The 16641-nt window shown below is 47.2% G+C and overlaps 2 protein-coding genes across 2 annotated transcripts; one reads left to right on the top strand and one right to left on the bottom strand.

Moving 5' to 3' along the window:
- Positions 1–3747: 3747 nt before the first annotated feature.
- Positions 3748–6462, top strand: LOC125525924 (ferredoxin--NADP reductase, leaf isozyme 1, chloroplastic). Its single transcript, XM_048690931.2, has 7 exons — positions 3748–4295; positions 4368–4446; positions 5358–5449; positions 5543–5620; positions 5748–5810; positions 5930–6164; positions 6270–6462. Exons 1-7 carry the CDS (start codon positions 3825–3827, stop codon positions 6335–6337), a joined length of 1086 nt encoding a protein of 361 aa, XP_048546888.2. The 5' UTR covers positions 3748–3824; the 3' UTR covers positions 6338–6462.
- Positions 6463–6775: 313 nt separating this feature from the next.
- LOC125525923 (WAT1-related protein At3g30340-like) lies at positions 6776–8435 on the bottom strand. Its single transcript, XM_048690930.2, has 3 exons — positions 7503–8435; positions 7270–7421; positions 6776–7108 (listed from the first exon to the last, which is right to left on the bottom strand). Exons 1-3 carry the CDS (start codon positions 8286–8288, stop codon positions 6931–6933), a joined length of 1116 nt encoding a protein of 371 aa, XP_048546887.2. The 5' UTR covers positions 8289–8435; the 3' UTR covers positions 6776–6930.
- Between the last annotated feature and the right edge of the window lie 8206 nt (positions 8436–16641).

The following is a 16641-nucleotide window of genomic DNA, read 5'->3' as shown; positions in this document are numbered from 1 at the left end:
TAATAGTTTCGTCTGCGTGCGACAGGTGCGAAGTTGCTGAATAAAACTAGAACATCATCGTTGCCAGTAACACTCGTCCTAAGGCGAAATTCAAAACCATGGGAAACCGCATGTACTATATCAGACCCTCTCAAACCAACGGTCAAAACTATTCGAACACCTAACGGGATCCTAACATGCAAGTCAAAAAGCCTTATATATATTCACACATATATAACTCAAATTACAAGCCAAAATCAAATAATCCAATAGCACAACTTACTACACGATGAAATCTAAGAAATAGAGATGACCCGTTCACAAATTGGTGTAGGTCCCAAAATGCAACCAAGAATACGCACACGATCTGGCCTCTTGTCGTGTCTCTGGCCCTGGCCAACTAGCGTCTTTTCAAATGACTATCGGCTTTCGGATGCGAATGTCACGGTTGGCTTGCGCTAATCGACATGTGATCCAAACTTGGGCGTTCCACCGACTCGCCGTCTCAAATTAGGTGGCACGTCTTAATGATGGCTATTGTCTGTTGGTGGAAGCCGTCTGGGTTCAGTATTGACGACCACAAAAGAGCGGTGGTGAGGACGCTCTAAGGCGCTTTGATCTAGTGCATGTGTTCGGATGATGAGGGTCATTGTTTGGGAGGTAAACAAAGAGAAGAGAGCTACATGGGCATCTCCCATGACAAAAGGTGATCCTCTGGGCCCATTAAGCTGACACTGATTTGACTAAAAGAAAGATATACAAGAACTATACAACTACTATGCATCTGGGTGGGCCATAGCTTCACATGGATCTCATAAAATACGAGTGGCATGAGATCTACCGCTAGGTACCGTCACCACTCAAAATGATTTGCGTTTCTAATACTAGTCAATGTGTACGTGTAATGCACGTTAATTTTGAATTATATTAAGTGCATGTCGATATTAAGTAGGATATTTTTGTGTGTTATTATGTGATCAGCATTATATTTGGCATGAAATTAACTGCACTCTAAACGTGTTGAGTGCTCGACATTGAAGCAGCCTAGTCGTTGATTGACATGATTTGATGGCCGAGACTAATTGAATCTGCCCCCTTGGGCCTTTTTATATTGGTATAGATATAGATTTTTTTCGAGACATAGATGGTGTAGGCACTCGAAGAGAGAGGGCTCAAAGAGGATAGCCCAATGGGCTGGGATGCCTGAATTTGTGTCATGCAATAGTCCACTGAAAGATTATTCCCCATTCGCAGGCCCGTCCAATAGTCATGTGGGTCCATCATGCTGACATCTCCCACTTGTTTTTATTCCTTTTTACTCTTTAAAAAAATTAAATAAATATATTTAAAAAATCAGTTTAGTTAACTTTTTTACTAAGTGTTCGTCATGAAAAATGCTCATGTAGTGTAAAAAACCACCCGCTCAACTTTTAGAAAATGTATGTTACGTTTAAAAAATGTTCACGTGTTTCAAACAGATGTATGTGACATTTTTCCAAAATTTTATACAATATACTCGTCTATTTCAAAAATATATTCGTAGCAATAAAATGATTTCCACATTAATTAAACAATGTTCAAGCGTTTCAAAAAAGTGTTTGTGATTTTTTTAAATGTAATAAAATGTTATCATAGTTTTCAAATAATGTAACCTCGTGTATTTGAATTATTTAACACAAATTTGTATTTTTAACACATATTAAAAATGTTAAAAAATATGTATTTGAAAAGATGAATAATGTATTTGAAAAATGTAAGATGTGTATAAATGTTTTAGTTGTATATACAAAATGACAATGAGTTTGGAAAAAGTAGACATTAAAACATATGTTTGAAAATATTTTAATCATGTATTTGAAAAAAATAAGCATGTATATAAAAATGTTACTGATATACACAAATAAATTTACAATGTCTATAAAAATAGACATTTGTTCGAAGTAGTAAAACAAAAACAAAGAACACCAGTGAAACCCGAATGAAGAAAACAAGGGAAACTGAAGAAATGAAGAAAAGAAGAAAAATAAATAGGGAAAAGGAATACCAAAGAAAACCACACAAAAACAGATGCAAAATAGTAAAAAAAAAACCCAACAAAAACCACTGGAAAAAAAACATGCGTGTTAGCAACAGTATGGGCCGGCGTAGTAGCACTACAACTAGAGGCAGGACCTACTTACATCTTGCAGCGTGCGAGAAGTAGCGCCCGAGGACAACGAATGTGCCGGCCAAGATTAGGAGCGAGCGAGAGAGCAGTATAGCGAGTGAGTTGTTTCTACCGCTTTTCAATTGTTTTTTTGTTTTCCTTTGAAAACACAAAAATGATTATTTATTTCAAAAGGTGAAGAATATTGAATTTCAGAAGATTTATTGAAAAACCAGAACCCATTTTATAAAAATGCGAGCATTATATTTTTCCAAAAAACGTGAACGTTTTCTAAAACATTTTGTGAATATTTTTGAACATGAAAGGCAATTCCTAAAATGTTTCATCTTTCCGTGGGCCACCATGTTGGGCTTGTTAAGCCCAAGTGAGTCACTAATGAAGCTATGGTGACCAATAAATAAAGCCTGGTAGCTTTTCTAAAAAAAAATAGGTATATTGTTCTTCAAACAATATTTGGTGTTTTCTATTTGAATATTCTGAAAATATGGAAATATAAATAGATTAAAGTGGACACACAACAAGTTAGATGTTTTAAAAAGTAAAAGCACATAAATGTGTAGGTTTTCACACTGTTCGTTCCTTTTAAGATTTTGTGACAAAGCCTCAAGCTTCGGATGAGATACCAACGTTTGCCAGTCCTCGGCTTATGAATGTTTACATTTTATGAAGAAAATGAGGAAGTAAGATGCCAGTATGGTAAACTAAAGTTTGATATGGTTAAGGCATATGGTCGAGTGGAATTGAGCTATCTCGAGGCCACCATGATAAAACTGGGTTTTCATCATAATTTTGTACCCTTTGTTTTATTAGTGGTTTTGCCGTGACCTTTTGGTGTTATACAATGGCGAGAACTAAAGATTTTCCATCGAGGGATACAAAGCCATGTGTCATGCACCGAGGACTTGGCACCACCTCAGTATTGGCGAGAACTTTTTTGCCAATGGTTGCGCAAATCATTAAATTCGATTTCCCCGAACCTCCACCATGTGTCGACCTGTGGGCATGGCGTCACGAGCAGCACCGCATATATAATGCTTGTTAATTCACACACAAAAACCAACTTGTAAGAAAAAATCATTTGGCTTAGGGGCACGGCCCCCTCAACCTTGTATGTAGCCCCGCCGTTGTATATCATGCTTGTTAATTCACACACAAAAAAGGTGCTTGAAGATAGGCCCGAGGGTAGGCAGGCGAGCTCATCGGTGGCGAGAGATCCGCCGCCACACTGGTGCCGGCGGACCCTCGCTCCCAAAGGCGAGGCAGAGGATGAAGAGGAAGCTTCCGTGTCGACGGTGGCCGGCGACACTTTTGTGGCCATGACAACACAACTTGGCAGGGCAATGCAGGCAGGCAGGGAGATACTTGTTGGATTCGATGGACACTTGAATCTTTCCTAGAGAGAGACAGAGATTTGTAGAGAGAAGATAGTTTTGGTGGGTGGGTGAGTGAGTGAGTGAGTGGCCTTGGCCTTTTGGTTGTTTGTGTTGCTCTGTTCCCTCCAAAAACCAGGAGCACCACTTCATCCTCACCTCCGCTGCCTTCCACTCATCTCCCTCCACTCTATCCACCACCTTCCCTCCCGCTCCTTAACCTCCCACCCCTCCCCCCCGCTCACCTCCCCCGCCCCTACCCACCTTGATCGATCCCCGTCCACACTCCCTCCCTCCCTCCCGGCGCCATGGCCGCCGTCACGGCCGCGGCCGTCTCCCTCCGGGCCGCAACCACCACCTCCACCTCCCCGTCCAGCGCGCCGCAGCACTCCCACTGCAGCTTCCCGTGCGCCGCAAGAACGACCGCCGTCTCCCGCCGCGGCGTGCTCACCGTCCGGGCGCAGGCCGTCTCCACGGATGCGGCGCCGGTGAAGGAGAAGAAGGTGTCCAAGAAGCAGGAGGAGGGGGTGGTGACCAACAAGTTCCGGCCCAAGGAGCCGTACGTGGGCAAGTGCCTGCTCAACACCAAGATCACCGCGGACGACGCGCCCGGGGAGACGTGGCACATGGTCTTCTCCACCGACGGCGAGGTGCCCTACAAGGAGGGCCAGTCCATCGGCGTCGTCGCCGACGGCCAGGACAAGAACGGCAAGCCCCACAAGCTCCGCCTCTACTCCATCGCCAGCAGCGCCCTCGGCGACTTCGGCGACGCCAAGACCGTACGCTCGATCCGTCGATTCCGCCGCTCCGTTGGCACTGCTTGTCGCTGACTGAAATCGATCCGGCTGCAGGTCTCGCTGTGCGTCAAGCGGCTCGTCTACACCAACGACGCCGGGGAGGTCGTCAAGGGCGTCTGCTCCAATTTCCTGTGTGAGTCCCAACTCCCAGAGATGAGGAAATCTGCATTTTTCGGCTCTGAAAAATCTGAAAAAAGTATTCAGACTTAACAGTGTTCAGTTTAGTTCAGGCCTTTTGCAGTTCAGATATCAGGATGAGTTAATCCTTCTTTTTTATTAAATTATACACATTCCTGCTAATGCTATTTCTTCATTGCAATCCAAAATAATTATCTCGGCAATGGATTTGGCAGTTAGTACGATCTCCACTGATGTTCTTCTGTTGCATTGCATCCCCTGTACTTCCTTTTCGAAAAATCAATCGCTAGTGTTCAGTATTCAGAGTCGGTTCAGTCGAGGCTCTGCAGATCATCAATAATCTGTTTCTTATGCTAATTAGTAGCTATTTTAAAACTCGGTAGTATCTCATTCTCATTATCGTGGCTATTGCATCCTCCTATACTTATGTCTGAACAAGGTGTTAGTGTCCAGGCTTCAGAGTCGGTTCAGTTCAGGAATTGTAGACCTTAAATAATCTGTTTCTCGTGCCAATGAATATCTGCATCATGATTTACTAACGCTAGTCAGCTCAGGCTCATTTAAATTTGTGTTTTCTTCATTGGAATCCATGAATCTTATCTCTGCAATGGATTTTACAAGTTGGCACTGTCTCGGCTGCTATTCTTCAGTTGCATTGCATCCCCTTGTACTTCTCTCTGAAAAATAATCTGCTACTGTTCAGAATTCAGAGTTCGTTGTATTCAGGCTTTGCAGGCTTTCCAGATCATCAAGATGTGTTTCTTGTGCTGATGAATTATGTATATTGGGAAACATAAATTATGTCTGGATCACCATCTACGAACACTGGATTTAATCACTGCTATTTTACAAGTTGGTAGTGTCTCATTCTCACTGGCATGTTTGTTGTTTACCATGCTAATGCAGGCGACCTGAAGCCCGGTGCCGATGTCAACATAACAGGGCCGGTAGGCAAAGAAATGCTCATGCCTAAAGACCCAAATGCTACTATCATCATGGTGAGCCTGAACCCGATGATTAAAACATGCAACAATTCATCCATCACAAACTGATGGCCAACTAGTAATTTCAATGTTGTCGTTTGCTTGCAGCTCGCGACAGGGACCGGTATCGCGCCATTCCGGTCATTCTTGTGGAAGATGTTCTTTGAGAAGTATGAAGACTACAAGGTAATACATACATAGTGCTTATGATGTTTGTCTGCTATTCCCTGTCCCACCTGGTACTGAATACCTTATGTTCACAAGAAACCTGAATCAACAAATTAATGTGTGAATCCCTTGTGCTCTTGTGCAGTTCAATGGCCTAGCCTGGCTCTTCTTGGGAGTTCCGACCAGCAGTTCTCTGCTCTACCCAGAGGTCGGAACATCGATCACCTCTCGTAGCCTCCATGAGATTTTTCTCTCCAAGTGCTACTTCATTGTTTCTTGTGACACTTGATCATCTTTTTTGGCTGCACCTGCATTTGTGAACATCAGGAGTTTGGGAAGATGAAGGCGAAGGCGCCGGACAACTTCCGGGTCGACTACGCCATCAGCAGGGAGGAGACCAACGCGGCGGGAGAGAAGATGTACATCCAGACCAGGATGGCAGAGTACAAGGATGAGCTGTGGGAGCTTCTGAAGAAAGACAACACCTATGTGTACATGTGTGGACTGAAGGGCATGGAGAAGGGTATTGATGAGATCATGATCCCATTGGCTTCAAAAGAAGGTACTACAATACATTCTTCTGAATTTTATTTATTTTTGTCGATACAATAACTTGAGCAGTTTAGTGCGAATGGCGCTGAATTTTGCGTCATTTTGACGATGCTAGGGATCGACTGGATAGACTACAGGAAGCAACTGAAGAAGTCGGAGCAATGGAACGTCGAAGTCTACTGATTCATGTGTTTCTCATTCTTGGCACTTTCTTGTGCATATGTGCCGACGCACGCCTATTCGTGCGATCGAAGAAGATTGATGTACGTACATAATAAAAGTAGATAAAGGGTGTATTATTTCTGATATTTTTCATCCTGGTTTATTTCAACTCCCAACTATATATCCACTACTATCCCCTCTGCTAAAATTCACCAACAGTATTTCACTCAAATAATGCCATTGCCATGTATACAGCTCTTACAAATTTGCAGTTAATTAGAACATTTCACGTATGTCCCCACGAAAAAAATACACTTCTTGAAAAACATAAAACATACAAAACGTGGCGACATCTAGTATACATATTTTCTCTGAATGTCTATTAGTTTTGGTTTAGAATCTTCAGATCATTATCCTACCGAGTGTTGTCTGGATCAGAACCTAAACAGCTTCACGACATGACTGACAGTGTCCTGAAGCTTAATTTACACCATTAATGGCGGTCTCACAAGAACATGGGGAAAAAAAACTGAAAAGTGTTGGAGAACTTATTTGCTGCACTTGTTAACACCCACCCAATTGATGGGGGGCTCCTCTGTTTTCCCAATCTTCAGTCAGGGCTGCATCTGGACTTGCACCTGTTGTTGCTGTTGCTGCTGGTGCTGCACTGCTTGCTGCTGTTGCTGCTCTCTGTCATCCTCTGCAATTTTTGGAGGCTGCTGCAGGGCCTCCTGCCTCTTGCCCCACAGCAGCAGGTACAGCCCACCTATCACGAACACCGATCCCAGCACACTGCAAAAGCGCAATTATATTGTCAGGTGTCGTGTCGAGTCAATCATGTGTGGACACTCACACTAGGCAGGTGCATGCATGATCTCAGTGCGTGCCTGAAGCTCTGAATCTGCATGATCGTTCAGGTGTGGTGCTAGTGGAATGGTGTGGTGTCGTCGTACCTTCCGAGGTAGAGCGTCTCGTGCAGCACGGTGAAGTCCATGACGGAGACGATGATCTGCACCACCGGGATGAAGGCCGCCACGAACACCGGCCCCCGCTTCTCGATGCACCACGTCAGCAGCACGAACGACACCCCGCACCCCACCACGCCCTGGACGAATTCAGACAAGCGAGCTGATCGTCAGTGACTGACAGTTGATACAAGTAATTCAGTTGAGGTATGGCGGCGTACGGCGTAGAGGATGGTGAGGATCTGGAACTTGGAGGTGACGAGCCAGGCGGCGAGGCCGAGGCTGCGGTGGGCGCAGAGCCCGACGGCGGCCACCTGGAGGAAGCTGAAGGTGGACATGAAGGCGTTGCAGGAGTAGACGTAGGGGTACTTGCGGGCGAGCCGGCCGTGCAGCAGGAACCAGCAGGAGAGGCACACGCAGTTGCCCAGGATCGCCACCGTGCCCAGCGTCCACTTCTTGCCGGCGGCAGGGTCGGCGCCCACCGGCGACGGCGCGGAGTAGTGCAGCTGGCCGTGGTGGGCGTGGGTGAGGGGCACGCCGCGGTAGAAGGTGAGCACCATGGCGCCCGCGAGCGACACCAGCGTGCCGGCGAGCTTGGCGACGCCCGTGGCGGTCCTGAGCTTCAGGGACTCGGACCGCGTGGCGGCGGCGAGGAGGAAGGTGAGGACCGGCGCCACGTTGGAGAAGGCCGTGACGAAGGTGGCCGTGGTGTAGCGCAGCGCCACGAAGATCATGTACTGCCGCAGCGCCGCCCCCAGCGCCGCGCTGGCGAAGAGGTAGGCGAAGATCTCCAGCGTCATCCTCGGCCGCGCCTTGCCCTCCCGGAAGTAGGCGATGGGGCCGAGGAAGATGGCGGCCGTGAGCTGCTGCAGCGTCACGAGCACCAGCGGGTCCAGCCCGCCGTTCATGGCCACCTTGACGAGCGACACCATGACCGCCGCGATCGCGTTGAGGAACACCATCACCACCACCGGCCACACCCCGCCGCCGCCGCTCCCCCCTCCCATCGCTCCGCCACCAACGCGCGCAGGCAGGCGATCGAGCCGGTGGAGGGGAAGATATGCGGCGAGCGGGCGGGCGAGCAGGTTGGGTCGGTGTCAGGCGGGCTTTATAGCCGTGAGAGAGGGAGGAAGGAGAGGGCGAGTGGGCAGGGATTGTCCATGGGAGGGAGGGAGGATGATGCAAGAAAGAAGAGGGAGAAAGCGAGGGAAGGGAGGGAGGGGGAATCGTTTCAGGTACGGCGCGCGGCTTTTGGTTTCGCCACCACCACCACACCGCCGGGAAAGGTGACCGGACCAGACACCGGAGCAGAGGCCAGATCGGTTACAACAGACGGGAACTGTGTGGTGTGCTGTGGGTAGCATGCAAGTGTATGCCTCTGCATCATCTACGTGTGGTGTGGTGTGTTGTGTGTGTGTGAGATGCATCACCTCATCGCCTCATCTTTTGGTATGGTAGCTGCTATCAATCATGGGCTGGGTGCCCCAGCCAGCCAGCCACCTACACCTATCTATCTATGATCCGTCTTTTCCCAAAGGCGGCAACAAAGAAGATCTTTTCCTCCTTTATCCTCTCCTCTTCTCTTCTCTTGATTGTGCATGTATAGGTTGCTGTTGTTGTACGTTGTAGGTTTGGAAAGAAGAGAGATTCTCTACATTTTTGGATATGTGTTATCTCTTACTGTTATAATACTATATAATATGCACATTTCACAAAAAAGATCTTTGCTTTCTTGATCCTCTCTTAGTTGTGCAGAAGATTGGAGGAGATTTCATCAAAAAAGGAAGGAAGGAAGGAGGAAAGAAACTGGACAGGGCGTTGGATATGTGTTATCCCTTGCATTTTGGTCCATGCCATGGTCGGCGGCGCTAGAGCTAGCCCTACTTGTAGGCCTTTTGATCTCATCACCTATCTTGTATGTTATACGGCGACAAGTGTGCGTACCACAAGGTTGTACAAACGGTCACTTTTGACCAAGAGTTTATGGGTACGTTTAATTGGATGGCAGCCAACAATCGCCTTACCATTTTTTCCATGTTGACCGAGGGCGTTGGCGTGCGTTTGGATCATGGCCAGGATTTTGAATATACGCCAAAGTTTTGGCCAACGGTTCAACTTTCTCGCCAAAGGCGGGCGAAGCGTTGGAGGCGAAATCCTCCCAAATAATTGGCACGCCGCGATTTGCTAGGGCGAAAGCGGGCACGGTCCAAACAATCCCTATATCACTCCCTGCCTCCGACGGTTTCTGTGACCTTGTGGCGGATTTACTCGTTTTGGAAATCCCGTGAGACTGCTCTTCTAAGAGTTTCGTTTGTTGTTATTATGATTTTTGACCTTATTTCATCTCATTAAAAGGCAGCCCTTGTCGGAGGGTGGGCATGGCACGTCTAGTTCAAATGAACCTGGTTTTGACCGGAGTGCACCTACCGGATATATGCACACCTATGTATCTTTGATCCGCACCAACAACTTAATGTGAACCCGAAGATTCTTCTCTGTGTTGGGTTTAATCTCGCACGGGTTCTGTGAGGATGAGTACTACGTCTTCTAACTGTGTGCTTCTTTGTGGTTCGGCCTGGACCATTGGTTTGCTTACAACCAAGGAATCCTGTTCCCTGATCCCTCTTTGTTAAATGAACTTACATGGGCAAATTTTGCTTTTGCTCCTTTTATTGTCAACTAGCCCAACTATTCTGCACGGATCCTGGTAATCGCTTTCTTATCATGTGGTGTTATCGAGAGGTTGCTAGAATGTCAAACTCTTTCAAACCTAAATTCAATTTTTGTTAGTGCACCACTATAGGGCATGTTCTTTGGCAGCTTAAAAAATAAGCCGCCTTCTTCCCATCTTATTCCATAAGCCGCCTCTCATTCACTAGGTCCTCTATACAAATTATGGATAACTAATTGACAAGGCTCAAAAATTTAAGGGGCAACTTACTTTTTTAAGCTGGGGAGAGGTAGCTTATTTTTTTAAGCCACCCACGAACTAGCCCTAGGTATTCTCTAGGTAAGAGGAACTCTATCACAATCGCCATATTCACCCGAACTGCATAATAATTGCCATGTGGAACACGAACCACAAAAAGCAGCTCCACCGGAGTTGCCATCCACACCTCAATCGCCATCATTTTTGAAGCTCCCTCCATATTTGGCCTCCCAACCTCCATATTGAAGGATGGGAGGGATACTTTAGAGAACACTCCATAATTTGTTGGGCGTGGCTGGAGGGAAAATTTTCATCAACCATCCCACTGGAATCGAGCACTGCCTTCAAACTTCGAGTCGTCATTGTCAAAATTGAGTCGTCGTCGCCGTTGGAATCGCGTCATTGCTCATGCAGCTGATTACCCCGGAGAGGAAGGTCATCGTGGTTCATAGGAGCTTGAGGCCCATGGAGTCAGGTGCAGGACCGTGTCGTGCACATCCATGACGACAGCTCCTAGAGAGAGGATGGTCGCCGTAACTCGTAGGAGCTTAAGCCCATGGCGCCGTCATGTGCTAGTGCTGCTGGGAGCAAATAGCCCAGTGTGTCATCAGGAGGAGTAATCCGTAGTTGGATTACTAGGTTGATTTGAGGGTAGCCATGGGACGCTGGCTGGCTTGATCTAAGAGTAGCCATGGGCGATCTGGAGAGGGTGGTTCGGACATGTGGTTGCGGGATGAGAGATTAGGGGAAAATAAAGCGAAAGAAAGAAGGTGCCCCACAAGGTGTGAAAAATTTGGAGGTTGGAATATAGTGAACCTGACTTTGCAGGCAGCCTAGTCAGCATCCATATTTTTGGCGATCGACTACATAACGAATATGGTGATTCTCAAATTATGCAACATCTGCCAGAGTTGCTCTAAGCCACCTACACCCATCTATCAATCTTCCTTTCTCCAAAGAAAGCAACAAAAAAGATATTTTCTTCCTTTGTCCTCTCTTGATTGTGCATGTAGGCTTCCAACGGAAAGGAAACCAGTGCATTTTTTATCTATGAACGCACATACGCACACCCTGCTCCTATGAGCCGGCATATCATTTTGAGATTTACGAAGTTACCGTAGATGCCTCGTCGTCGACGGAAACGTCTCCTCCCACTGAATGCGCATCGCCGAAAATCCTGAAATAAATCCAGGAATAAATGTGAGCTGGGGACACCACAATCCCTCTAACCATCCAACCACAGGTTGGTTCACGAAAAGATATTTGCTTTATGTGTTATCTCTTGATTGTGCATGTTACATTTTTTCAAATAAATGAAAGAAAAACTGAACATATAGGATATTTGTTATCCATTCGCATTTTGGTCGATATGCATGCATTGTCGGCGGCGCTAGGGCTATAAAAACATGGAACAACTAGGCATTTTGATCTCATATGTGATAGGGCGATAAGTGTGCGTGCCAAAAGGTTGTACAAGTTGGCTCTTCTCGCCAAGAGCTTACCCTCTCACTTCCTCACCACATTTGTGTGACCTTGTGGCGGGTTTTATTACTCGGTTCTAAAATCGTAGTGGATTTCTTATAATATATGATAACTTAATTAAATGGACTAACATTTGTCTAAGTTTATTTGAGATTAAGTCTCAGTGTTTGAACATAATTGTTGACCCCTTAATTCTTCATGTCCAAGTGTTGGCAAGGCGAAGGATATTTCTCATGGCTTTGCTGATTCAAGATCATATTAAGTCCTTAGGTATGCTGATACTATCCAAAATGATTAACTGTGTTGGGTGATAATCAAATTCCAAAATCACACAAGCACCTCAATCATTTCCCTACTATCTCTCACATTTTACATTATTTGGTGCTACCGAGTTAGAATTCTAGGTGTAGCCTATATTTCATATACACGTACCTATCCCATTGTTATTTTTTTTCATTTGAACCATCCGCTTCTAAGAGAGAGCCACCAAGTCACGTGTCTTTCTCAAAGGAAGTTCTACTCTAACATCCATGCCAAACCTTCCAATCTCTATTATCATCTTTGCTTTCAAGCGAATCTTTCAAGGCTTCATCCTATGAATGTCTGCGTGTGGCAAAGATTTTCTTTGGACGCACAAGCAACCTTATCTAGTTACTTATGGAGGGTGTGCACCTCGTATATCGGCTAGGTGTGTTTGGGACCATCAATGTGTGAAGGAACAAAGGGCTTGGAGATCGCTTACTTTGTGAAGATATACCCCGAGTGAGGCTCGACCTTGATGGTCGATAAGCCATGATGGTATAGATGGGTAAGCTCTTTGTAGGCCCTTGTTGGGCAACGCTACCAAGGCTTTCAACTTTGTGGTATGTAGTATTAGAGCATTTTGTGGTTGAAACCTCCACTAATGAGTAGGATAGCGCCAACTATTCGAACCCCGGGGAAAGAATAGCGTTTGTGGTCTCTCTCCCGAACAGTTTACTTTGCAAGTTTCTATCACACATACTATTTCACAGACTTGTAGGTGCAAGAAGTCTCTAGCTAAGCTTAGAATTCATAAGAATTTAAATTGACTAGAAATTTTAGGTTGTTAATTTTTCTAGTATAAATTTATTGCAATGATTTTCCTTAATTTATCATATGTTTTGAACCCAACGAATATGTAGCTTATTGTCTGGGTGTGGCACGACTAGTTTAACTGAACTTGGCTCTGACCAGAGTGGACACCTAATGGGATCTCTGATGCGGATTAACAATTTATGATGAAGATTCCTCCTCTTTGCTGGATTCCTTGAGTATGTCATCTTCACTTTTGTTTGTACTTTGTAGTCGAGAATGTGCCATAGAGTAACTGGTATGCACCGATGATGTGGTGCGCTTGGGTAAAAACTGGATCATGGGCCTTGGTAAGATGCACCTAGAAAATACATGTCTCTGTTGTCTGGCTAGTCCGTTGTTGTATTATTCTAACATGCAGCGTTCGCCTGCCAAATCCGGTGAACAAACAAACTGAGATGACAGTTGACGCAATTTCATAATCATGGTGGTAAAAATGTGATTATGTTTCTAGATAAAATGTCTCATGGTTGTAAGTGAAAGTTGAAAAATAGAATAACCCTACATCTAATAAATATGGCACAAGCTTTTTCATCTGCGAAGCATGTGTACTTGGGTCCAGCATATCTATTAAAGTGGATTTGGAACAGAATCTAATTTGGCAATAATGAACCATAAAATAAAAATAATTAAACTTTAACCCATCTTTGCAGCATCACCATGCTTGCGGTGAGATTCTACAGTTAGGCCTCTTTTGGTTCATAGGATAGAATTATCGTAGGAATAGGAATCTTGTAGGAAATGAGATGACATGTATCTCAAATCCTATGAGTAGAAATAGGAAACAAGATATCATTTGGTTGACACCAAAGGAATTTTTCCATTGAGTCTAGGCTCATTTTTATTTTCCTATGAAAGGTGGAGTATAGGAACCAATCCTATGTAGGAATAGGAATCCATTCCTATGAACCAAAGGGCTCTAAAGGAAAAAATCCTATAAGAATCCTATCCTTTAGAATTCCTATGAAATTCGTCCAAACCAAAGGAGGCCTTAGTGTGGTGGGACCGAGTTGCAATGTGGGTGAAACACTTGTTTAACGACCCCAAGATTTTGTAACACAATGCCACTTTGGCCTTCTTTGGTTTGGAGGAATTTTATAGGAATTATAGAGGATAGGATTTTTATAGGATTTTTTTCTTTAGAGCCCTTTGGTTCATAGGAATGGATTCCTATTCCTACATAGGATTGGTTCCTATCCTCCATATTTCATAGGAAAATGAAAATGAGCCTAGACTCAATGGAAAAATTCCTTTGGTGTCAACCAAATGACATCTTGTTTCCTATTCCTACTCATAGGATTTGAGATACATGTCATCTCATTTCCTACAAGATTCCTATTCCTACGATAATCCTATCCTATGAACCAAAAGAGGCCTAAAGTTGCAACTTGCTCTATGACATCCTCTTCGCATGATTCTATGAGCGCGCCATCTTCGCTTTAATTTGCGGTTGCTTGCGCACAAATAGAAACGGGTATGGACATATGAGGCGGGTGCACTCTTGTCAAAACCGTGTTATTGGGACCACAACATCACCTGGGGAAGACACAACTAGACAATATGTGTTGACGTTCATCATCTAGTCACCTGACTTGTCATGCCAAAGATAAAAAACCAATTTGTGATCATGATTGGTTTGCTGCCAATATTTTCTAGCCAAATGGTGGTATTGCCAAATATTGGCAATACCAACACTTGGCAACTTTCTATGAGATGGCATGACGACTCGATAACCAACCAAGTAGTAGCCAATTTTTGGCACAATGACAAACATTGGCATGCCAATTTTTGGCACCTAAGCAATTATGCCCAAAGAAACGGGGAGGACCCGGGGGGGGGGGGGGGGGGGGTATGCGACTCATTTTTTATTGTCCCATGATCTTAAATGAGAAGTACTCTATATATCTAAATTCTTCTATGTCACGGGCATTTGCATATGTGCTTGGGGCTGACGTGACGGTTAAAGTAGACGTGGAATAGAATATATTTGATTGGAAGAATAAACCATTGGTGAGATGAAAATATTTGACATTACTTTGTAGCAAAAGAGAATTTATTTTATGCCATCCCTCCAGCGTAAGTATGTGGTTTAGGGTGGGTCGAGGTGCAACCGGTGCTAAGAGCATCTCCAGCCGTTGGTTCCCCAGGCGGCGATTTTACACGCCCCCGGGGGCGAGCCGGCGCTTAAATCGGCGCGGGGTCGAGCGGGTTCCCAGCCGCTCGCCCCAGGGTCGCCCCGAACGCGTTTTTTTATTTTTTAAAAAGCTGAATTCGGCGAAGTTCGGCTAAAACTCGGCAAACTTGATATTCATATTAAACATGTTCGGCGTTTTACATAAATTATTAAGAAAAACTAATCTATGGGGCGAAGAACTCCATCAGCGCGGCGAAGTCGCCGATGTCGCCGCCGTCCTCGTCGTCGTCGGCGGCCTTCTCCTTCTTGATGGTGCGGCCGCCCCTGCTAGACCCCTGCCTGGCGTCTCCATGGGGGACAGGCGGTGGCGGCACGTCGTCGTCGTCGTTGCTGTCCTCGAGGACGACGATGCCTCCCTCGTCCCGGCCACGGTGACGAGCTTCGAGCCGCGCGAGGGCGGCGCACTGGCGTTCCTTCTCCGCCTGCAGCCAGTCGTCGCGTGCCCATTTGAGGGCCGCCTCGTCGTCGAGCGCCTCCTCCTTGATGCCGCCGCCGAGCCCGGGCTCCGTCTTCACGACGGGGAGCCCTGGCTCTGTCTTCGGCTTCACGAGTCGGGGAGGGGACGAGGACGAGGCGCGGCCGCCGCCTTCGTTGATGACGATGCTGGCCGGTTGGGTGCGCCGGCCGAGCGGGGTCTCCACTGCGGGCTCGGCCTTGATGCCGAAAACCGCCGGAGAACCGGAGGTGTGGGATGAGGAGTGGGAGGAGGAACGAGACGAGGACGACGAGCCGGAGAAGAACCACCTTGGCATCCATTGCCTGGCGCCGCGACGGGTCACCGGAGCACCGGCCGGCCCTCGAGGGTACGTGAGTGGCGGGTTGTTGCCACCCTCGAGGTGCGCGAGAACCTTGCGGAGCGTCCGGCCGGGGACGGACCACCACAGCCTTTGCCCCTCGCTGTTCCACCGGCCGCCCACCGCCACCGCTGCCCCGTTGGTGGAGGCGAGGCGTTGCTCCTGACGACGCTGGAAGTACGCCGCCCACACCTCGTGGTTGTCGGCGGCGTACTGCGGGGAGGTGCGCTGCTCCTCGGGCAGGGACGAACGAACGCGAAGTGATCGGGGCGTGCGACGACGTCTGGCGGGGGGGGGGGGGGGGGGGGATGGGGACGCCTCCGGCGCTGAGCCTCCATCCTGTCGGCCCGGCGCGCATGTCTGGAGGCGCCGGAATGTTCGCCTCGAACAATAGGTACGCCTCCCACGTCTGCAGCGAGCGGCGGCCGAAGCCGTTGGCCGCCGCTCCGTCGCTAGGGAACCACTCACACATTGTCGTGGATGGGCTGGGAGAAAGGAGAGGTTCGTCGGCGGTGGAGAGAGAGACATAGAGGTTCGACGACGCTAGAGAGAGACAGGGAGCACGACACCTGTGGCCAACGGCGGGGGTGGGGCGACGCTTTTTGTAGCCTCCGGGGAGGCGTGTGTACGCGGGGCGGGGAGTGAGGCGGCGCCGCCCCGCCCGTGAAGAGCCGCCCCGTGAGGAATCAATGGAAGGCTGACCGGCGGCAGCCTTGGCATTGATTCCCCGCGGAAAACTGAGGCGTTCGCGGGATGACAAGGCGAGTGTCGCTGACTCGTCGGGCCAGCGGCTCTTTCACGCCAAAACCATTTCGCCCGGCGCCCCCTAGCGCGCCGGGTTCGGCCTG

The sequence above is a fragment of the Triticum urartu genome, chromosome 7A, assembly GCF_056163025.1.
Source record: "Triticum urartu cultivar PI428250 chromosome 7A, HENAU_Tu73, whole genome shotgun sequence".
NCBI classification, from domain to species: domain Eukaryota; kingdom Viridiplantae; phylum Streptophyta; class Magnoliopsida; order Poales; family Poaceae; genus Triticum; species Triticum urartu.
Note: the sequence above shows the minus strand (reverse complement) of the source record. Positions and strands in the feature narration are given on the sequence as shown.